Genomic DNA, 24,179 nt, shown 5'->3' with positions numbered 1-24,179 from the left:
GGTGATGTCTGTTGAAAGTCCTTCCAGGAATGTTGAGTCTTACAATGTCTGTTGAAAGTCCTTCCAGGAATGTTGAGTCTTACAATGTCTGTTGAAAGTCCTTCCAGGAATGTTGAGTCTTACAATGTCTGATGAAAGTCCTTCCAGGAATGTTGAGTCCTACAATGTCTGTTGAAAGTCCTTCCAGGAATGTTGAGTCCTACAATGTCTGTTGAAAGTCCTTCCAGGAATGTTGAGTCTTACAATGTCTGATGAAAGTCCTTCCAGGAATGTTGAGTCTTACAATGTCTGATGAAAGTCCTTCCAGGAATGTTGAGTCTTACAATGTCTGATGAAAGTCCTTCCAGGAATGTTGAGTCTTACAATGTCTGATGAAAGTCCTTCCAGGAATGTTGAGTCTTACAATGTCTGATGAAAGTCCTTCCAGGAATGTTGAGTCTTACAATGTCTGATGAAAGTCCTTCCAGGAATGTTGAGTCTTACAATGTCTGATGAAAGTCCTTCCAGAAATGTTGAGTCTTACAATGTCTGTTGAAAGTCCTTCCAGGAATGTTGAGTCTTACAATGTCTGTTGAAAGTCCTTCCAGGAATGTTGAGTCTTACAATGTCTGATGAAAGTCCTTCCAGGAATGTTGAGTCTTACAATGTCTGATGAAAGTCCTTCCAGGAATGTTGAGTCTTACAATGTCTGATGAAAGTCCTTCCAGAAATGTTGAGTCTTACAATGTCTGTTGAAAGTCCTTCCAGGAATGTTGAGTCTTACAATGTCTGTTGAAAGTCCTTCCAGGAATGTTGAGTCTTACAATGTCTGTTGAAATGTCTGTTGAAAGTCCTTCCAGAAATGTTGAGTCTTGAAATGTCTGTTGAAAGTCCTTCCAGGAATGTTCAGTCTTACAATGTCTGATGAAAGTCCTTCCAGGAATGTTGAGTCTTACAATGTCTGATGAAAGTCCTTCCAGGAATGTTGAGTCTTACAATGTCTGATGAAAGTCCTTCCAGGAATGTTGAGTCTTACAATGTCTGTTGAAAGTCCTTCCAGGTATGTTGAGTCCTACAATGTCTGTTGAAAGTCCTTCCAGGAATGTTGAGTCCTACAATGTCTGTTGAAAGTGTTTCCAGGAATGTTGAGTCCTACAATGTCTGTTGAAATCCTTCCAGGAATGTTGAGTCCTACAATGTCTGATGAAAGTCCTTCCAGGAACGTTGAGTCCTACATTGTCTGATGAAAGTCCTTCCAGGAATGTTGAGTCTTACAATGTCTGATGACCAATCCAATACACACCTCCAGATACTGGACATAGTAAATCTTTGTTTAATGTCTTGTTATTATCTTTCAATTTATAAAACTTTTCCCCTTTTCAAAGGATATTGGCCGTTGTTACATTTGTATTATGTTTTCTTTAACAATTTGTATAAATTACCATTTCAGCTTGTTATATGTTGTAGGCATTAATATCCCAATTTGAAATTGCATGCATTTTTAGCTCACCTGGCCCGAAGGGCCAAGTGAGCTTTTCTCATCACTTGGCGTCCGTCGTCCGTCGTCCGTCGTCGTTAACTTTTACAAAAATCTTCTCCTGTGAAACTACTGGGCCAAATTTAACCAAACTTGGCCACAATCATCATTGGGGTATCTAGTTTAAAAAATGTGTTCGGTTACCTGGCCAACCAACCAAGATGGGCGCCATGGCTAAAAATAGAACATAGGGGTCAAATGCAGTTTTTGGCTTATAACTCTGAAACCGAAACATTTAGAGCAAATCTGACATGGGGTTAAATTGTTTATTAAGTCAAGATCTATCTGCCTTAAAATTTTCAGACGAATCGGACAACCGGTTGTTGGGTTGCTGCCTCTGAATTGGCAATTTTAAGGAAATTTTGCCGTTATATGGTTATTATCTTGAATAATATTATAGATAGAGATAAACTGTAAACAGCAATAATGTTCAGCAAAGTAAGATCTACAAATAAGTCAACATGACCGAAATGGTCAGTTGACCCATATAGGAGTTATTGCCCTTTATAGTCAATTTTTAACCATTTTTCGTAAATCTTAGTAATCTTTTACAAAAATTTTCTCCTCTGAAACCACTGGGCCAAACTTATCCAAACTTGGCCACAATTATCTTTGGGGTATCTAGTTTAAAAAATGTGTCCAGGGACCCTGCCAACCAACCAAGATGGCCGCCATGGCTAAAAATAGAACATAGGGGTAAAATGCAGTTTTTGGCTTATAACTTAAAAACCAAAGCATTTAGAGCAAATCTGACTATTAGAAAATTGTTTATCAGGTCAAGATCTATCTACCCTGAAATTTTCAGATGAATCTGACAACCTGTTGTTGGGTTGCTGCCCCTGAATTGGTAATTTTAAGGAAATTTTACTGTTTTTGGTTATTATCTTGAAAATTATTAAAGATAGAAATAAACTGTAAACAGCAATAATGTTCAGCAAAGTAAGATTTACAAATAAGTCAACATGACCGAAATGGTCAGTTGACCCATATAGGAGTTATTGCCCTTTATAGTCAATTTTTAACCATTTTTCGTAAATCTTAGTAATCTTTTACAAAAATCTTCTCCTCTGAAACTACTGGGCCAAATTAATCCAAACTTATCCACAATCATCTTTTGGGTATCTAGTTTAAAAAATGTGTCCGATGACCCGGCCATCCAACCAAGATGGCCGCCATGGCTAAAAATAGAAGATAGGGGTAAAATGCAGTTTTTGGCTTATAACTCAAAAACCAAAGCCTTTAGAGCAAATCTGACAGGGGGATAAATTGTTTATCAGGTCAAGATCTATCTGCTCTGAAATTTTCAGATAAATCGGACAACCCGTTGTTGGGTTCCTGCCCCTGAATTGGTAATTTTAAGGAAATTTTACTGTTTTTGGTTATTATCTTGAAAATTATTATACATAGAAATAAACTGTAAACAGCAATAATGTTCAGCAAAGTAAGATTTACAAATAAGTCAACATGACCGAAATGGTCAATTGACCCCCTAAGGAGTTATTGTCCTTTATAGTCAATTTTCAACAATTTTTATAAAATTTGTAAATTTTTACTAACATTTTCCACTGAAACTACTGGGCCAACTTCATTATAGATAGAGATAATTGTAAGCTGCAAGGATGTTCAGTAAAGTAAGATGTACAAACACATCACCATCACCAAAATACAATTTTGTCATGAATCCATCTGCTTCCTTTGTTTAATAGTCACATAGACCAAGGTGAGCGACACAGGCTCTTTAGAGCCTCTAGTTTATGACAGATTATATAATGGGAGCTGGTTTTGTAGTTTTCCTTTTTCTAATTTTACGTACATTTCTGATTCTAGGATGTTGACAAACTCCAGGAAGAAGTAAACAAAGTTTATCGATCGTTGAATTACATCAAGGCTGTTGTTGACAATGAGAAGTTACAAGTCATCCCCACAACTGCTACTGTTGTCTTGGAAACAGTCATGGATGTTTTCAATTTGCTCAGTCATTTCTTCATGACAAAGGACACGTAAGCTTTATTTAAACAGTCTAAAGAGATACCAACTCACAATAGGTCATGGATCAAACTGACATTTTTATATATTGTCTGAAAGAAAAACATGATATTTATAAGTTATTTGGCAATAAACCATGCTGTCTGTATATACATGTAGTTATATATGTTACACCAGTATAGGTCTTTTCCCCTTTGAAATATTCATACGGTTCGTTGATAGCATACCTATAATATATTTGATGGCTGACACATCCAAATTACTCACTGCACACATATACTGCATTTATATTAATTCTTTTCTTAGGCCAAATAAAAAATGACATGTTTAGAGATTACCAATGCAAATGACCCTAATTTTGTGAGTCGATGGTAAATTAGGTTTTTAAGAGGATTTCTTCAAAAAAAAATTTCACCCAACATCAAATTTTGCAAGGTCATACTTACTGCATCAAAATATGTGACAGAATACATTATAAACTTGTTAAAACATTTTAAAGTTTGTTAGTTCATAAATTGTAAATAACAGAGTTCTATGGTTGCCATTAGGAACCAGGACATGGTAAAAACACTATTATTTTCCTGATTGTTACATAAAAAAAACCCTTCTGAGTCATAATTCTAAGAAAGAAACTTATAAGCACACATACATATATGTTATGCATTATATAGATATAAGAACAAGTGATATGAGAGCCAATCAGATAACTCTCCATCCAAGTCACAATATATAAAAAAGTTCACAATTGAAGGTTAAAAGTACAGCCTTCAACACAGAGCCTTGGCTCACACCCAGCAGCAAGTTATAAAGGGTCCTAAATAACTAGTGCAAAACAATTGAAACAGGAAAACCAATTGTCTAATATATATAAAAAAACGAGAAACACTTATGAACCATATAAAAAAATGAGGACCACATAACAGGCTGAATCATCTTGTTAATTTATTATTGCCATTTTACAACTAAACTTTTCTTTCTTTTTCAGGAACTCTTTGCCTTCCATTCATAAGAAGGTATGTCAGTGTCTGGCTATGTTCATCAGATGGGCAGACAAAATCCTGTTAAATGGAGGGGCACTCCTCAATAAGGGAGAAGCTCATGAAGTTATCAAAGCTCTTACTGATGGTGTGGAGGTAAAATCATATATCTTATGTACATTTATTATTTTTTGGTCCCTCCTAATTTATATGACAGACAGACCACATGTCATTATTTCATATATGCGTACGCCGTAGTGGAGGGGGCATTCAGTTTTACCCTTGTCCGTCTGTATGTCCATATGTTCTAAAGTTTGTTTCCATTCTCTAACTCTTAAATTTTGCCTCAACCAAATGTTATGCAACAAGTTTGCCTCAACCAAATATGCTATAAGTTTGAATTTTTGTGGTGTCACTTTACAAATGGAAAATTTTCTGTTCTCTAGCTTAAGTTTGCCTCAATCAATTGTTATGAAACGTATACACAATACTTAGTACCAAAAAACTCAGATCAAGTACAAATTTGGGAAGTGTCACTTTTACTGTTTTTCAGTTATGTCCTTTTATTTATAACTAAATATGATATTCAAGTGGGGGCATCATCTTCCCCATTTATTTCATTCCAGAATTTTGAAAATATAGAGTAAGAAGTGATACAATTGAATTTATTTACTTTCTTTGAGATTTTTTTGTTATTGAAGAATAATAATTTTGTTTCATGATGCTGCAGTTCTCATCTATTACAAATCAAATAATTCTGATAATTCCTGACAATCATATGGTTCAGCAAAGTTAATTATTATATAACTTTGTTATGTTTTTTAAATATCTTTGTGTTTTATAAAATTAGCTGTAATGAATAAATGCAAAGGCTTAACATCCATGTACATGTATTATCTAAATCAGTGAACAGCACAGCTTTGAACTGAATAATCATACACTTGAGTTATAATGATGTGTCACTAATATAATGCTCCTTTGAAGTAACTGAATTAGACATGCATGTTTGTAAATTTTATGCATTTGGCATATGAAATTAAATTCAAGGGAGATGGATTCTCTTGTTCTTCTTGTTTCCAAATACCTGTATTTCTATTGTATAATTGTATTTTGTGCACTTTTGAAAAATAGAATATTGTCTATACTAAATTCAAATTTTCAGTTAAAATAATAAAGAATTTTAATAAATGACAGCAATGATCATATTATTAGGCAATTTGTACTGGTATCCCGATCTGGTACATAAGATATTTAAACTCTTAATATATTATAAGAAGCATTTTTCATTTCCATATTACCAATTATTTTTATTACAGGAGCTGAAACAGACCAGTATAGACAAATTAGAAGATAGAAAAAATAATGTATCTCCCCCCAAATCTCCTGATCCATTACAAAGGAATGATGGGTAAATATTATAAAGTCAAAAGTTCATGGTCATATACAACAAAATATTGACTCAATTTTGAATGGTACTGAAGAGGCAAAACAAATATTTTAGTTTGTTCTATAAGTAAAAATAAAAAATATGCATAAAAAGAGATTTGCTGCATACATCAATGAGATATCAACTGAACAATTTGAAAACTAGTTACCAACACCAATATCTTAACAAACACTGTTTACGCAACAAGGTTTATACTTACAGAATATACCTCACTGACATTGTAATTGATACTAGTTTGATAACAATGAGGGGAAATCTTATACAGAAACCATTAAAAAAGGGTTTCTTCACAGGTGATGTAAGGTCTTTGTGATCTGAAATGCTCACATTCAAAAAAAGTTGACATAGTACACATTTTCTATAGACTTGTATGCAGCTTTTGGCAAAACAATGAAATGAAGTTTCCATAAAAAAACATTTGTTTCTCAATCCATGAAAATTGGGTCCCATTAAAATAATCATAATTATTAAATGAAGTTTGTGGCTGTATATCTGTTCTAAACCTTTGTTAAATAATTTCAGACAAAAAAGATCATCACTTCCTGACATTCCACTAACTCCAAGGGAAAAGAAGATCTTAGACGACACAAGTGGAATGGGACTTTATGACAATGCCCACCTGCATGGATCTCAGTCATCTGACAGTATAATGCACCACAGTAGAGATCCTACAGGAGAATTACCTCCCCCACCTAAACCACCTCTTCCAAGTGATACTGCTGCAGTTCATAGGTTTGTATACTTTACCTCCCCCACCTAAACCACCTCTTCCAAGTGATACTGCTGCAGTTCATAGATTTGTTCACTTTGGTTTATATATCTGCAGACCGAAAAATGATATAAAGCTTTTGTACAGTTTTACCTCCCCACCAAAACCACCTCTTCCATGTGATACTGCTGCAGTTCATAGGTTTGTACATTACCTCCCTCACCTAAACCACCTCTTCCAAGTGATACTGCTGCAGTTCATAGGTTTGTACATTACCTCCCTCACCTAAACCACCTCTTCCAAGTGATACTGCTGCAGTTCATATGTTTGTACATTACCTCCCCACCTAAACCACCTGTTCCAAGTGATACTGCTGCAGTTCATAGGTTTGTATACTTTACCTCCCCAACCTAAACCACCTGTTCCAAGTGATACTGCTGCAGTTCATAGGTTTGTACATTACCTCCCCCACCTAAACCACCTCTTCCAAATGATACTGCTGCAGTTCATAGGTTTGTACATTACCTCCCCCACCTAAACCACCTCTTCCAAGTGATACTACTGCAGTTCATAGGTTTGTACATTACCTCCCCCACCTAAACCACCTCTTCCAAATGATACTGCTGCAGTTCATAAGTTTGTACATTACATCTCCCACCTAAACCACCTCTTCCAAGTGATACTGCTGCAGTTCATAGGTTTGTACATTACCTCCCCAACCTAAACATCCTCTTCAAAGTGATACTGCTGCAGTTCATATGTTTGTACATTACCTCCCCACCTAAACCACCTGTTCCAAGTGATACTGCTGCAGTTCATAGATTTGTATACTTTACCTCCCCCACCTAAACCACCTCTTCCAAGTGATACTGCTGCAGTTCATAGGTTTGTACATTACCTCCCTCACCTAAACCACCTCTTCCAAGTGATACTGCTGCAGTTCATAGGTTTGTACATTACCCCCACCTAAACCACCTCTTCCATGTGATACTGCTGCAGTTCATAGGTTTGTACATTACCTCCCTCACCTAAACCACCTCTTCCAAGTGATACTGCTGCAGTTCATAGGTTTGTACATTACCTCCCTCACCTAAACCACCTCTTCCAAGTGATACTGCTGCAGTTCATATGTTTGTACATTACCTCCCCACCTAAACCACCTGTTCCAAGTGATACTGCTGCAGTTCATAGGTTTGTATACTTTACCTCCCCAACCTAAACCACCTGTTCCAAGTGATACTGCTGCAGTTCATAGGTTTGTACATTACCTCCCCCACCTAAACCACCTCTTCCAAATGATACTGCTGCAGTTTTTAGGTTTGTACATTACCTCCCCCACCTAAACCACCTCTTCCAAGTGATACTGCTGCAGTTCATAGGTTTGTACATTACCTCCCCCACCTAAACCACCTCTTCCAAATGATACTGCTGCAGTTCATAAGTTTGTACATTACCCCCCCCCCCCACCTAAACCACCTCTTCCAAGTGATACTGCTGCAGTTCATAGGTTTGTACATTACCTCCCCAACCTAAACATCCTCTTCAAAGTGATACTGCTGCAGTTCATAGGTTTGTACATTACCTCCCCACCTAAACCACCTGTTCCAAGTGATACTGCTGCAGTTCATAGGTTTGTATACTTTACCTCCCCAACCTAAACCACCTGTTCCAAGTGATACTGCTGCAGTTCATAGGTTTGTACATTACCTCCCCCACCTAAACCACCTCTTCCAAATGATACTGCTGCAGTTCATAGGTTTGTACATTACCTCCCCCACCTAAACCACCTCTTCCAAGTGATACTGCTGCAGTTCATAGGTTTGTACATTACCTCCCCCACCTAAACCACCTCTTCCAAGTGATACTGCTGCACTTCATAGGTTTGTTCACTTTGATTTATATATCTGCAGACAGAAAAATGATATAAAGTTTTTGTTCAATTACTGTGAACTAAACTATTGTTTTTTTTAATTTCGCATTTATTCCTTTCTAATTGCCCCCTAGTGGATTTTAGTTTTTTTTAATATATTTATATATAATTAAGGTCCCAGATTTACATATCCTGACTTGTTATAAACATGTTCTTTTTGTACTCATGAAAGTTGAAAAAATTAATTGGTTTACTTTGAGTACCATGTATAAGGCTGACACATGTGGTCATGAAAATGAAAATTTGACAGTGATAACCAAAGACAGCTTACTGTTTTATCCAGTTATAACAATAACAATTTGTACACAACATACAAAGTATATACATCCAACTAATGATATCATGTGTTTTTTTGTCTACAGGATTGTGAAAACAAGATCTAAATCTGCCTCAGATGATTTGGAAAATGGGAATGAGCCACCTCCTTTACCTGAGAAAGAAAAACGTCCATCGCTTGTCAATAGTCAGGATTTTTTTACAAGTACACCAAATGCCAAATCAAGCCTATCTTTGTCAGGTTATTCCACACCGTCAAACCAGTCTCCACATAACAGTTTGATTATAAATGATTCATTTAACAGTCTTATGGATTGTTCAAGTTCCCCGTTAAGTGTATCACCACTAGACCGATCGCCAAACAGCAGTATAAGTTCTGGACTTAATCGATCTTCCGAAGATTTGTTAGATAGTGCTAATTTAAGAGTTCGAACAAACAGTTTTTCTAGGGTTCATTCAGAATCAGGAATAGGTCTTATGAAAAAATTAACCACATCCCTGACCAAAAGTGCTTCACAATCTGACGGAACAATTGGTCAGGTTAATGAGTTGACGTTAAAAATCGATGAATTGACAAAGGGAATTGCTAAATTGACCAATCAGAACGGTGAAAATAATCTGCCACCATTACCGGTCAAACGATCGAAACCAACGAGACAGACATCAATGTATGATAACGTGACCGATAGTGGAATTAATTTGAGTCGCATGGAAGCAAGGATGTCATCATCTTCAACAAGCAGTTCTCAGTCATTTTCCGGGTTTTCTATTTCTCAAAAGACAACCTCAGTGTCGTACTCACATAGGACCAGTTCTCAGGAGACCTGTTCTAGCTCTGAGGCATTCTCTAGTACAAGTCATTCAAGTATAGACAGCCTGCCAAAACCTCCTCCTCTTCCTCCAAAGAAAAAACACAGTAAGTTATTTTCTGACAGTATACTTTTTGTGTTAGTTTCATTTAAAGCTATCATTATCCTCTTTAGAATTATAACAGTATTTAGTTCCAAATGATTTTGGGCTGTACAGATGTAGAATAAATGTTTGCTGCTTTTGTCTCCATTTTGCATAAAAAAATAAAATAATATATTGTTATGAATATCATACAAATATCTATAAATAACTTGTATAATTTAAAATGAAATTACAATAAGGTCATAGACTTTCTTTGACAACAGCTAAACCATATATAAGTTTTTTTATCATAAATTAATAGAAATTTATAAAAAAAAATATTCATTGTGATTGCCTCACGTCCACAAAGCAGAAAAAGCTGGACTTTGGCATGCTATATTGAGTCAGCGGGTCAACAATGTATTAGTTTGTGAATAGATCAGTTTAGGGGAAACCATTAGTGGTAGGTCAAAGATATTTGGTATGCAGATGTATTAGTATTGGTACATTTACATGGGGATTATTAACTGAATGTTCTCGATATATATATATATACAATTTTTTTCTTTAAACATTAAACTGTTATCAGTCCTCCTGCATGATAGGGACATAAATTTGTGTTTGTTGATCATATCTATATTTGAACATTTGTCCTTTAATAAAGAAAATAAAATTGCACAAGATTTATTGATTCATTCATTTGTTCATTAATGACCAAGATCCACATGTCAGAGTACACCTGTACTTAATCAAATTTAAACTTTATAATTTGTCTAGTTACTTCTGCACAACGTACAGGAAACCACAAAATTAAGTGCATAGATTTACGCCCATCTTTAAATAGCACTACACTATTTTGCTGTGGGAGTTCTGACTCAAGCATGACAAGATATACGCTAATGCAGTTACCATAGTAACCATACTTTTGTCTCTTTCAGTACAAGAATACATGAGGACATTTGGATCTTACTCCCAGCCGTCACAGACAATATCAGATTGTTTATATTCAAGGCATTCTATGAACTTTTACGAGTCACAATGGCATGAAACACAGATTGAGATCCAAAATCCCTACCCACGGTCAAATACAATAAGTTTGTTATCCGATTTAAGTTCTGATTCATCCATTTCCGGTAGCGGTTTAGCAATACCTCCACTTCCAACTAAAAGAAAGGTAATTATATTATGTTGTGTTCCAGTTGTAATTGAATAGTATTATATTAACTGTTTCTTAATATGAGCATCATCAATGAAGAGGGAGAAAAAAGTTATCTCTTTTTCCTTATTTAAGAGTGGAAACAACGTAAAAAATGACTTAATTGGTTATCATAACAGAATAAGTATGTGTTCTCTCCACTGCAATTAAGTATAATGATGATTGATTGAATGTGGTTATTAATGATATTTTTAATTTTTTTAACCAAATAATTAAAACAGGGATAACAAGCCGCTCAATGTTTAATAGATCTTCATTGCTGGAACACAGTAGTAGTTCCAAGCATTAAACTAGCAGTTTTAGTAACAAGGGAAATAACACATAATAGTAATATGATAATCACATTCATGGTTCCTGAAAATAGTTTTGTGAAAGGCATATAAAAGGATGTATATATACTTTAGATGCATAAACTTTTCTAATAGTATTTAAGTGTGGTAGAGATATTTATATTTTTGAAGTGTCAGACCTGTTCTACTGCATATATGTGATGACAAATATCTGCCACACTATCAAACCTATAAAGCATTTATATATAAAATAAGAAGATGTGGTATGATTATAAATTATTTTAATTTTAAAGAAGATGATCTTCAGCTGACCTTAACATTTGTCTGCTTAAGTTCAGAATGATTTGTGAACCAGATAAAAAGAAAACATTCTTATTCATACTTTTTATTTCTCTCCCTTTCCAGTATAGTGAAAACAGAGATTCAATGTCTTCCATTCAGTCTGATACATCCATAGAGTACCCCAGAGAAAAGGCAGCTAGTATGGTAGAGGGACCAACACAAGGAGCTACTGGTGATATGTGAGTATGAGATGCAAATAAGGGACAGTAGTTAAATCATAAAAATCAAAAGTCTGAGCAACACAAAATCTACCAAAAACAGGGGGTGATAAATGTAGGATACTGATTAAGTTTACACAGTAGAGGTGGTATCATAGTATGTATGAGAGGAGATACATCAATGAAACAGCTACCAAGTAATACACAAACCACAAATTGATAAAAGAGTGTTAGAGGTCATTATTTAGTTGTCATACTGATTAGGAATAAACAAAAGAATGGTTAACATTTATCATCTAATGACAAATTTTCAAAATCAGTATTGGAGTTTGAAGGATGAAAAAGACATAGAAACCTGACACTGAAAATTCCGTTCAAAATGTTTTCACTGAAGCTATGAACAAAAAGAAAAAAATGAAATAAATTTTAAATCACAAATTTTGATTTTTAGAGAGTTGAAAAGGTCATCCTGTCCACCAGGTCATTTGAAAGACAAAATGGAGGCCACATTAAGTAGCTTACATAAACCAGAAATGCCCAGAGATGCTGACTCGGACTTTGCTGAAATTAATCCTTTAGATGATATTGATGTCTCTGACCAGCTCGTTAGGAAAAAAGATGTAAGAAAATAAATAGAACTAACTGTCAATTTATTTACGTGGGTATCAATTTTGGTAAATTGGGGTAAATTTGTACTTTTGTGGATATTTCATTTCTTGATTTTTGAAACAAGACTATAATTAATTAATATTGTGTTGAACGTTTAAATTCATGGTTGACCTATATCCTAGAAATCAACGAAAATTAGTACCCGAAGAATGATACTGAATCTACAAGAAAAACTGAAGTCCAAAACTTAGCAGTACCTTTGAGTATGCTGGTATTAAATTTGATGCTACATTGCTTACCTAGGATGTTACCTTAAATTATTAAATTTGATGCTACATTGCTTACCTAGGATGTTACCTTAAATTATTAAATTTGGTGCTACATTGCTTACCTAGGATGTTACCTTAAATTATTAAATTTGGTGCTACATTGCTTACCTAGGATGTTACCTTAAATTATTAAATTTGGTGCTACATTGCTTACCTAGGATGTTACCTTAAATTGTTAAATTTGGTGTTACATTGCTTACCTAGGATGTTACCTTAAATTGTTAAATTTGGTGTTACATTGCTTACCTAGGATGTTACCTTAAATTATTAAATTTGGTGTTACATTGCTTACTTAGGATGTTACCTTAAATTATAAACTACAGATTTTTTGAAGGATGTAAGGCTATTGTTTCTTATATTTCATATTTCCCAGTTTACAACGATATGATAGGGAGAACACAGGTTTTTTGAAATTTTTTTGTATAAATTTATTTTAAGACTATTTAAGTGATACCTGTTGTAATGACTTACAGGTAACGTTATAATGATAAGCGGTAAATAGGTGTTATGATGAAGCAAAGCTAACTTGCTCTCATGTGCTTCTGTTATTTTTCTATGTGTTTGTGTTTTAAGTTATTTTATCTATTTTAGTCTGAAGATGGACCAGAGATAAGAGGTGGTTCAGTTGATGCAATGATTGTACATGCCTCAGCAGTAAATAGAAATGGTATGTTTATCTTTGCGGCACAATGCCATGTTGAATTACAATTTACAGAAGGGATTTTTTTAGAAATTTCTACATTTCAAGTTTTGACACTAATTATTTCAAAATGCGTTGTGGTGTGTGTAAAAAAAAAACAATAGAACAAGCTTGAAATTTGTGTAGTGAAATATTATAAAATTAAATCAAAATAAAAAGAAAAGTGTGAAAATAGTTGCAGTTTCTAAAGAAGGTGAATACTGGCCTTGAGCTTGTGATTTTGGAGGTTTGCGAATGCTTGAATGTTAGAATTCATATAAGTGGGTAAATATAAGTAGAGCAATTGCAAATTGTGAATATTGGTGAAGGTTTTGAATGTTTTCTATTATATATATATATATGATAATGTTAGAATGAATTACATACCCAATGTATATGTGTAGATATCATATAATGCCCTTTTGCAATGAACCTTTTTAGAAAAGTCAGATTTTTTTTCTTCACTTTGTTGATCCTGCAACTTTTTACCTGGACAATTTAGTGGTGTGGTTAGTGTTTCATCTTCTATGCATATTTGTTCATAAGTTTGCCTACCTTTGCTAGTCACCATTTTTAGAGCGGAGTGCTATTCATTCCTTGAAAATACCCCATCTTTTATTTCAATATTACTTTTTAGAAGGTTGTCTTATTATGGATATGGACTTTCTTAAAATATTTTGATTTAGGCATGGAGTCAACCCTGTTTTTACCTCCCCTTCCTCACTTCCTGTCAATAACTAATTGAACCAGTTGACGCCATAAATTTACATAAAATTCAAAGGAATGTCTGTATTGATTATTATACCACATCTCATTTTTTTTGTATTGTATATTTCAGAACAGATAAAAAATAAATAAACCTGTGAATTAGAAATATATATCAGTCAAACTATCCTGTACGGCTGAATATCTTCAAATCTGCAACTTATTTTTTGCACTATGTTTTGTGAATAAACACCTAGAAAAAAATTGTCTACGTCGACTTCCTTCAGACCTTACATATAAATTGTATACATATTTTTTTTGTCATTGTCCAAAACCAATCAATTATTTTAAGGATTTTTCTGCTAGTCATATTTTATTGCAAGTAATATATTTATGATCTTACAATTACAACATCTTTGAATTTTTAAAAAGGCTCAGAAAGTGAATCTGTTAATCAAGAGGGTAAGTTGACCTTTAGAGTGACCTTTTTTCAATGACCAATCACAGATGAGTATTATTGTTGTGAAACAAAACAGTCACTATGACTGTGTCTCTGTTGTGACTGTTGTCTGAAATGGCTCACATTACTTATTTTCAAAATGACTGTTATGCTGCCCAAATATTGCCCTGTAACCAATTCTTCATTTTCTATCAAATACATTTTGCTTAAGCTTTGCTGAATTGCTTGCCTATTTATTCCTGCAGTCCATTCCTCCTAAGTTTGCCTAAGAACAGTATTGCTGAGCCATTTCAATGTTTAGTGCATGCTAGTATAAGTCTGAGTTTTCTGTATTATTTATATCGATTTATTAACTGTGAACCAGCATTAGCAAAACCCTTAGTGAAATGTTATCTATCCTGTATGTTTATAAACATTATTTGTCACATACTAAAACTAAAAAATACTGATTTTCCTCAGATAAAAAAGCCACAAGTTTTTTTACTTATAAATGTCTTAAATCCTTGATTTGTAGAATTTTAGGGTGTCATTATTGTAGATATAATCAGACCCATGTGCAAAATCATTTCAGTGGTATTTTATAATTGTGTACCTTGAACTTTTAATTTGTTTCATTAAATAAATGATGAGCTCATCTGGTATCCTGGCATCTCTTGAATTTACACTGATACAGAAAGTCAATATCAGTCCTCTGACTGGCCTCAACTGATATCAATTTACTGTTTCTACAGTCTCAAAAGTTTACAAAATAAAGCCAAAGCAGCAATGCTTTTTAGATACATATTACAAAACGCATTTTGTTCTAAATGATGCTGCATTGATATAAACATAATTTACTTTAGTAATAGAAATTGAAAAACTTCTTAGCTGCTAATCAGTATAGGATTTCTCTAAAATTATGATTTTCATATCTTTTTTTTAACAGTCTGTCAAATTTATTTATAGAACAGATACGCTTTATCTTGTCTTTACTTACTAGTAGTTGCTGTTATTTCTTATTACGGTTGGAGAAAAAAAAATGTCTACAGAAGAAAGATTTCTATGATCTGCAGGAATTGAAATGACTCCCAATTATCAAGGTTATTTTTCAAACAATAAATGATATCTTTCACATGTGCACCATGATTCAGTTACAATTTTACTTCAGGATTTATTTCCCTTTTTATAACATTGTTTCTCTTCCATTGTAAGCTCTTTGTAGTGACTACGTTTGTATGTTTTGTACATAATTTACACATAGTCTAAAGAAAAACAAACGAATCAATAGATTGTTTGTGACTTATACACATTATACATGCAATACATGTAAAAACACCTCTAGTATCCTTTGCTAAGGGGCACAACTCTTGAAATACCAAGAAGAAAAATAGCTCTAGTATCCTTTGCTAAGGGCACAACTCTTGAAATACCAGGAAGAAAAAGCTCTAGTATCCTTTGCTACGGGGCACAACTCTTGAAATACCAAGAAGAGAAATAGCTCTAGTATCCTTTGCTAAGGGGCACAACTCTTGAAACACCAAGAAGAAAAATAACTCTAGTATCCTTTGCTAAGGAGCACAACTCTTGAAATACCAAGAAGAAAAATAGCTCTAGTATCCTTTGCTTAGGAGCGCAACTCTTGAAATACAAAGAAGAAAAACAGCTCTAGTATCCTTTGCTAAAGGGCACAACTCTTGAAATACCAAGAAGAAAAATATGATCTGCTATCCTTTGCTAAGGGGCGCAACTCTTGAAATACAAAGAAAAAACAGATCTGGTATCCTTTGCTAAGGGCGCAACTCTTGAATTACAAAGAAAAAACAGATCTGGTATCCTTTGCTAAGGGGCACAACTGTTGAAATACAAAGAAGAAAAACAGCTCTAGTATCCTTTGCTAAGGGCACAACTCTTGAAATACCAAGAAGAAAAATATGCTCTAGTATCCTTTGCTAAGGGGGCAACTCTTGAAATACAAAGAAAAAACAGATCTGGTATCCTTTGCTAAGGGGCACAACTGTTGAAATACAAAGAAGAAAAACAGGTCTATAGTGCCTAACAAGATTTTGTGAGGTAGACGAAATTGACCTTAAAACGATCGTATTGACTTTTTAGCTCACCTGGCCCGAAGGGCCAAGTGAGCTTTTCCCATCACTTGGTGTCCGGCGTCCGTCATCGTTGTTAACTTTTACAAAAATCTTCTCCTCTGAAACTGCTTGGCCAAATTAAACCAAACTTGTCCACAATCATCATTGGAGTATCTAGTTTAGAAAATGTGTCCGGTTACCCGGCCAACCAACCAAGATGGCCGCCATGGCTAAAAATAGAACATAGGGGTAAAATGCAGTTTTTGTCTTATAACTCAAAAACCAAAGCATTTAGAGCAAATCTGACATGGGGGTAATATTGTTTATCAGGTCAAGATCTATCTGCCCTGAAATTTTCAGATAAATCGGACATTTCGTTGTTGGGTTGCTGCCCCTGAAATGGTAATTTTAAGGAAATTTTGCTGTTTTTGGTTATTATCTTGAATATTATTATAGATAGAGATAAACTGTAAACAGCAATAATGTTCAGCAAAGTAAGATCTACAAATAAGTCAACATGACCAAAATGGTCAGTCGACCACTTTAGGAGTTATTGCCTTTATAGTCAATTTTTAACCATTTTTCGTAAATCTTAGTAATCTTTTAGAAAAATCTTCTCCTCTGAAACTACTGGGCCAAATTTAACCAAACTTAGCCATAATCATCATTGGGGTATCTAGTTAAAAAAATGTGTCTGGTAACTCGGCCAACAAACCAAGATGGCCGCCATGGCTAAAAATAGAACATGGGGGTAAAATGCAGTTTTTGGCTTATAACTCAAAAACCAAAGCATTAAGAGCAAATCTGACAGGAAGTAAAATTGTTGATCAGGTCACGATCTATCTGCCCTGGAATTTTCAGATGAATCGGATATTCGGTTGTTAGGTTGCTGCCCCTGAATTGGTAATTTTGAGGAAATTTTGCTGTTTTTTGTTATTATCTTGAATATTATTATAGATAGAGATAAACTGTAAACAGCAATAATGTACAGCAAAGTAAGAACTAAAAATAAGTCAGTATGACCAAAATGGTCAATTGACCCCCTAAGGAGTTATTGCCCTTCATAGTCAATTTTTAACAATTTTCTTAAAATTTGAAGATTTTCAATAACATTTTCCACAGAAAGTACTGTTATAGATAGAGATAATTGTAAGCAGCAAGAATGTTTAGTAAAGTAAGATCTACAAACACATCACCATCACCAAAACACAATTTTGTCATGAATCCATCTATGTCCATTGTTTAATATTCACATAGACCAAGGTGAGCGACACAGGCTCTTTAGAGCCTCTAGTTTGTTCCTAAAATAGGTAGATCGGACATATTTCGACTTTATTTAATGACTTCCTTAGTTTGGGATTAATTGTAATTAGCATGTTCCTATGAGACTGAAAAATGTTGTTTTTTTGTAAGATAAATAATAATTTTACCTGGCGTAGCCGTGTGTAAAGTGTATTTCGGCATTTCTCTCCGAAAATGACTTGCATAGATTAAAATAAAACTTCTTATTCTGTTTTTCTCAATTGACTATTAAAAAATAATTTATTTACTGTGTATTTGGAAAATTTTTTGAAAATAGAATTGGCAATTCTTACCATTTATACCTATACTTTCATTGATAAAACATAACATGGACTCATCCAGTGTCCAGTTTAAAGGTCATTTTAGTTACTGTCACATTCATGCACGTTCTGAATTAATCAACTATAGCATAAACACTTTGAAGGTAAACTAATAATAACTTAAACCCAATCAAATTGCGTAATTTTCAATAACAATGACCGGTCCACATTATAATAAGTAATAGGGGTAAACTGGGTAGGGAGAAAATGAAAGATATTCAAAATTATTTTTTTTGCAATAACGGATAAAAATTTGTCAACCAAAAGTTTTGCTATAATTTTATAAACATGTCGTTCTGTATTGGTACAGTTTTTGGATTCTTCATTTATGTATTTAAGGCCATACAAAGTTTGGGCTTCAGAAGTCCACATAGTTATTGACTTTATACAGAAAATTTGTTCTTTTAAAACATAAAATGTTTCCAAAACAATACGAAACTACAAAGTAAAATCATTTCTCAAAAAATTGCAAAAATTTTCATTTCGATTGGTACAGAAGTATTGTCATAAAGTGCGTTGAAATAAACAGTGGTATAGCAAACATCGAATTCCCTCACAAAATTTTGTTAGGCACTATAGTATCCTTTGCTAAGGGGCACAACTCTTGAAATACAAAGAATAAACAGATCTGGTATCCATTGCTAAGGGTCTAAACTCTTGAAATACAAAGAAGAAAACAGCTCTTGTATCCTTTGCTAAAGGGGCACAAGTCTTGAAATACAGCTATAATTTAGAATAAAGAAGAGAAACTTGTCTTTGCATGCAATATTTATCATTATAGTTGTATAGGTATATGTATGGATTGAAAGGTGTTAGGTGTTTGCATGAAGTAGTTAGTCAGCTGGTATTGTTTAGCAGAAGATCAATTTTAGGGAAATGACATTATAATGTCTGCTTTTATCTTATCATTTATTTATCATATATTTTCATTAATTTATTTTCTTAAAGATTTTGGGAGGAAAAAAAATACAAATCTTATCATAACATGATATTGTTTATAAATACTTTTACTGTCATTTTTTTTTAACAATCTTCAGTCCTTCTTTACTTAGTTACTTTTATTTTATATTTGTATACCTTATAGAATAAATTAAATTGTTATATCATAGTTATTCTCAATTCTCAACTAAAGAAGTGTTTTACATACAGTATATTTTCACCACAAAAATATATTTATGTATCTTTAACACCCAACTTTATTTTCTCAACAGATTTCTTGTTTCAAGAAGCGTTTCTGACAACATACAGAACATTTATCACTCCAACGGAGTTAATGGACAAGTTACTATACAGATTTCAGAAGTTCCATCATGCTCCGGATAAAAAGAAAAAAGTAGCGGGTAATGGCTTTGCCTTACTGATACGGATCATTGATGAAGTCAGGTATATACTGTTCCAAAACTTACTCAGAGATTTTTTATGCCCCCTCCGTAGTGGAGGGGGCATTAAGTTTTACCCTTATCCATCTGTACATCCCTCCATTCTTACTTTCTGTACGTCCCAAAATTGGTTTCCATTCCTTAACTTTATTTCTTTCAATTTCATCCATCACTTTATGTTCTGTCCATGCCTCATTTGAATAAAAGACAAATGGGATATACATCAATGAAACAGCAACCCAACATCACAAACAACTTAAGGGGATTTAGAGTTCAACGGACAGGGTTCTATATGTAATAAGTCAGGCTTGGAATCGTCCTGATGATTAGATGTTGAAAATATCCCCTCACCTAAATTTCGAGTAACGTTCATGATCAGGATGATCACTGGAAAAAAGCACAGGTTTGGCTTAAGAATTTGTGATTTAAATTTTGTGATTTACAAATTTTGCATACAACAGTATTTCAATGTCATGGCTACCATTGCAAAAATAGACCAAACTAACAGAATTGCATACAATCTTTCAGAAAATTTGTTCTTTGTTGAACATTAGAACTTGTGGTTTATCTATACCCATCAAATCCATGAAAATTGGTATCCCATGAATAACTTATCAACAGTAACAAAATGCTGTAAAAAATCAAAATAATCCCATGCAGGTGAAAAAGACTTTTACTTCATATAATATAATTTGTTTTATTTTTTTTCAGGGCGAACGAATTAGCAGAAAACACAACCAAAAAGATAATGGATTTAGTTTTTGAACTGCTATGCCAAGGTGACTTGATGTTGGCAAAAATTCTACGTAAAAAGATAATAGAAAAGTGTGAAAGTAAACAGACAACTGCTGATATTTTTCCTTCAATGACAATTATGTCTTCTATATCATTGCAAACTAGGTGAGATATTTTGAATTAAAGCTGTATATCAAGAAGGTTGTTTTTTATGCCCCACCTACGATAGTAGAGGGGCATTATGTTTTCTGGTCTGTGCCTCCGTTCGTTTGTTCGTTCGTTCGTCCATCTATGCGTCCGTTCGCTTCAGGTTAAAGTTTTTGGTCGAGGTAGTTTTTGATGAAGCTGAAGTCCAATCAACTTGAAACTTGATACACATGTTCCCCATGATATGATCATTCTAATTTTAATGCCAAATTATAGTTTTGACCCCAATTTCATGGTTCACTGAACATAGAAAATGATAGTGCAAAGTTCAGGTTAAAGTTTTTGGTCAAGGTAGTTTTTGATGAAGTTAAAGTTACATCAACTTGAAATTTAGTACACATGTTCCCTATGATATGATCTTTCTAATTTTAATTCCAAATTAAAGTTTTGACCCCAATTTCATGGTCCACTGAACATAGAAAATGATAGTGCGAGTGGGGCATCCGTGTACTATGGACACATTCTTGTTTTTTTTTTTGTCAGATAGTCATTTACATTCTTGTGAATGCTTTTGATATAGCTCAAAGCTGTTAAATAAGCTAGGATTGTTAGAGCTGGAAAGGCTTCGTTTACATTGGTATCTTCTTATATTTTTCATCATTTCATAAAAAAAAATAAATGAATAAAAGTCAACATAGGGTAAAAGACAATAAGACACCACAAATAATCACAGTATTCAAATAGATGTATTAACATTTGTCTCCAAAATTGTCTGCCATAAATTAGAATCATTCCACACATAATTTTATTGTCGAGCCTGCAACTTTTGTTGCAGAAAGCTCGACATAGGGATAGTGATCCGGCGGCGGCGGCGGCTACAGCGGCGGCGGCTACGGCGGCGGCGTTAGCTAACTTCTTAAAAGCTTTATATTTTAGAAGGTGGAAGACCTGGATGCTTCATACTTTGTATATAGATGCCTCATGTTACGAAGTTTCCGTCAGTCACATGTTCAATGTCCTTGACCTCATTTTCATGGTTCAGTGACCACTTGAAAAAAAAGTTCAAATTTTTTGTAATGTTGAATTCTCTCTTATTATAAGTAATAGGATAACTATATTTGATATGTGCGTACCTTGCAAGGTCCTCATGTCTGTCAGACAGTTTTCACTTGACCTCGACCTCATTTCATGGATCAGTGAACAAGGTTAAGTTTTGGTGGTCAAGTCCATATCTCAGATACTATAAGCAATAGGGCTAGTATATTCGGTGTATGGAAGGACTGTAAGGTGTACATGTCCAACTGGCAGGTGTCATCTGACCTTGACCTCATTTTCATGGTTCAGTGGTCAAAGTTAAGTTTTTGAGTTTTGGTCTTTTTATCTAATACTATATGCCATAGGTCAACTATATTTGGTGTATGGAAATATTTTATGATCTTTATGTCAGTCGCACAGGTTTTATTTGACCGTGACCTCATTTTCACGGTTCATTGCACAGTGTTAAGTTTTTGTGTTTTGGTCTATTTTTCTTAAACTATAAGTAATAGGTCAACTATATATGTTGTATAGAAGCATTGTTAGCTGTACATGTCTGCCTGGCATGGTTCATCTGACCTTGACCTCATTTTCAAGGTTCATTGGTCTTTGTTTAGTTATCTTGGTTAATGTTAAGTTTATGGTACAGTTGTTATAAAGCTTAGCTTTTTACTTAGGACTATCAACATAATATCAATGATTAGTATAGAAGGTGAGACATTTCAGCGTGTGCACTCTTGTTTTAAAAATTTGCTTGATGTCAGAAGCCTATTCAGAGACAGATTTAGAGTGATTGGTAGACCAATGTTCAGCCAAATAGCAAAAGTGTACATACATCTATAGATATACAATATGTCAAGCTCAAAACTTCAAAGAGTCTATTAAAATCGAAATGAATTTAGCCGAGCCCATCAGAGATAATCAATACATCATGAAAGTGACATTACGATATCAATATTATATTGATAAAATATAACCACTGTCTTACTGTCTATCTTTGCACAGACACATAATCATGTCACAGATTTAATAAAAATCATTTATTTATGTTTTAGTTTTACTGTGGTTGTCAAATAACTCATTCATTCTTTAAGTTTGTTTTCTTCATTATTTTACAGTCCCTCAGATATGTTACATGTGAAGTCACATGATATTGCTGAACAGATGACATTAATAGATGCTGAATTGTTCCATAAAATTGAAGTAAGTTTTCTTAGTACTGATGAAACTTCCCAACTGAATTTTTTTTAACGCTTTTCATATATTCATATTAAAAATGTGTGAATATTTTGTCAATGAATGTTTGGAGATTGATGCTCAATATATCTACATAGATATATTGCTCAATATATCTACATAGATATATTTATCTACTCACAATTCAGGGCTCAATATATGTACATAGATATATTTATTTACTTACAATTCAGGACTCAATATATGATATATGTTCTGTTATTTTGATGTTTGTTCAGATTATTAGTGTTTTCTCTGACTGTTAAAGTTTTAAAAATAAAAATATCTAATTGAAAGTTGAAGTGATATACAACCATCAATAATAGTTTTCTTATCATTACATTTCAAGGAAAAGTATACTTATATATTATCTTTAGTGACAGAAACAGTTTCATAGATTCTGAGCATGCAAATTCATGCTACCATATTTATTGCATGTAGATAATTGTTAAAATGGTAAAAATAATGCAAACTTGCTAATGATTAAATGGATGTTTTGATTCATTTAGATTCCAGAAGTATTATTATGGGCCAAAGAACAGTCTGAAGAACAAAGTCCCAATCTGACAACATTTACAGAACACTTCAATAAAATGTCATACTGGTATGTAGTTAGAATATTTTATATCAGAAAAGTTGATTAAAATGTATGTTTATTTTCAGAACCCTTAATGAAATGTCATTCTGGTACTTAATCAAAATAAATTTATAATGTATTTCTTATTCTGTTGATTTGGTGGTAAAAAAAAGTGTAATCAAATGTTTTACATTAACATAGAAATCAGTGTCAAGACATCAAATGCTAAACTAATTTATAAATATATCCATTATTTCAGGGTACGAACAAGAATATTAACTCAAGAAGAAGCAAAAGACAGAGAAAAATATTTCATGAAGTTTATTAAGGTTATGAGAGTAAGTATTCTAAATTATTTCAGGTAGATAGATAAATCAGTTTCCTCTTCTTGGTGAGGTATTCAATTGATTATTCAAATGGAACAAGTCATGCCACACCAATTTTGATGGGATGACATTTGCCCAAAATGCTAAAATGCCAAGCTTGAATGTCAGAGAAATGCCGTCCACCTTTTTAAGTTATTTGAAAATTTTAGTTTATAAAAATTTAAGAGCATTACATTATGATAGGAATAACAGTACTGCACTAGATGACTCCATTGTGAATTTTGGATTTGACAGTTGTAAATAAAACTAAATATCTGTTTATGACTCTGTTCCATGTCAGGGGCGGATCCAGCCATTTTAAAAAGGGGGGTTCCCAACCCAGGACAAAGGGGGTGGGGGGGGTTCCAACTACATGTCCCCATTCAAATACATTGATCGGCCAAAAAAATGTCGTCCCCTGGATCCGCCAATGCATGTCGTCATTAAAAATACCAATTCCACAATTGATTGATATTCCTCAATTTTGAATTTAAACTATA

The 24,179-nt window shown here is 33.7% G+C and overlaps 1 protein-coding gene across 12 annotated transcripts in view; it reads left to right on the top strand.

Moving 5' to 3' along the window:
* LOC143062667 (rap guanine nucleotide exchange factor 1-like) overlaps window positions 1–24,179 on the top strand; it is an 86,492-nt gene that overhangs the window by 47,001 nt on the left and 15,312 nt on the right. For 11 of the 12 annotated variants that reach the window (XM_076234378.1, XM_076234372.1, XM_076234376.1 and 8 more), the window contains 15 exons: window positions 3,344–3,516; window positions 4,488–4,635; window positions 5,796–5,887; window positions 6,449–6,658; window positions 8,928–9,757; window positions 10,671–10,906; window positions 11,644–11,759; window positions 12,190–12,358; window positions 13,268–13,343; window positions 14,493–14,522; window positions 19,417–19,588; window positions 20,296–20,484; window positions 22,620–22,704; window positions 23,247–23,341; window positions 23,574–23,652. In XM_076234378.1, the coding sequence (XP_076090493.1) occupies window positions 3,344–3,516; window positions 4,488–4,635; window positions 5,796–5,887; window positions 6,449–6,658; window positions 8,928–9,757; window positions 10,671–10,906; window positions 11,644–11,759; window positions 12,190–12,358; window positions 13,268–13,343; window positions 14,493–14,522; window positions 19,417–19,588; window positions 20,296–20,484; window positions 22,620–22,704; window positions 23,247–23,341; window positions 23,574–23,652 (2,700 nt within the window). The remainder of the gene's footprint in view (window positions 1–3,343; window positions 3,517–4,487; window positions 4,636–5,795; window positions 5,888–6,448; window positions 6,659–8,927; window positions 9,758–10,670; window positions 10,907–11,643; window positions 11,760–12,189; window positions 12,359–13,267; window positions 13,344–14,492; window positions 14,523–19,416; window positions 19,589–20,295; window positions 20,485–22,619; window positions 22,705–23,246; window positions 23,342–23,573; window positions 23,653–24,179) is intronic. The other variant, XM_076234373.1, reaches the window with a different exon arrangement.

This window comes from Mytilus galloprovincialis, chromosome 2 (genome assembly GCF_965363235.1).
Source record: "Mytilus galloprovincialis chromosome 2, xbMytGall1.hap1.1, whole genome shotgun sequence".
NCBI classification, from domain to species: domain Eukaryota; kingdom Metazoa; phylum Mollusca; class Bivalvia; order Mytilida; family Mytilidae; genus Mytilus; species Mytilus galloprovincialis.
Note: the sequence above shows the minus strand (reverse complement) of the source record. Positions and strands in the feature narration are given on the sequence as shown.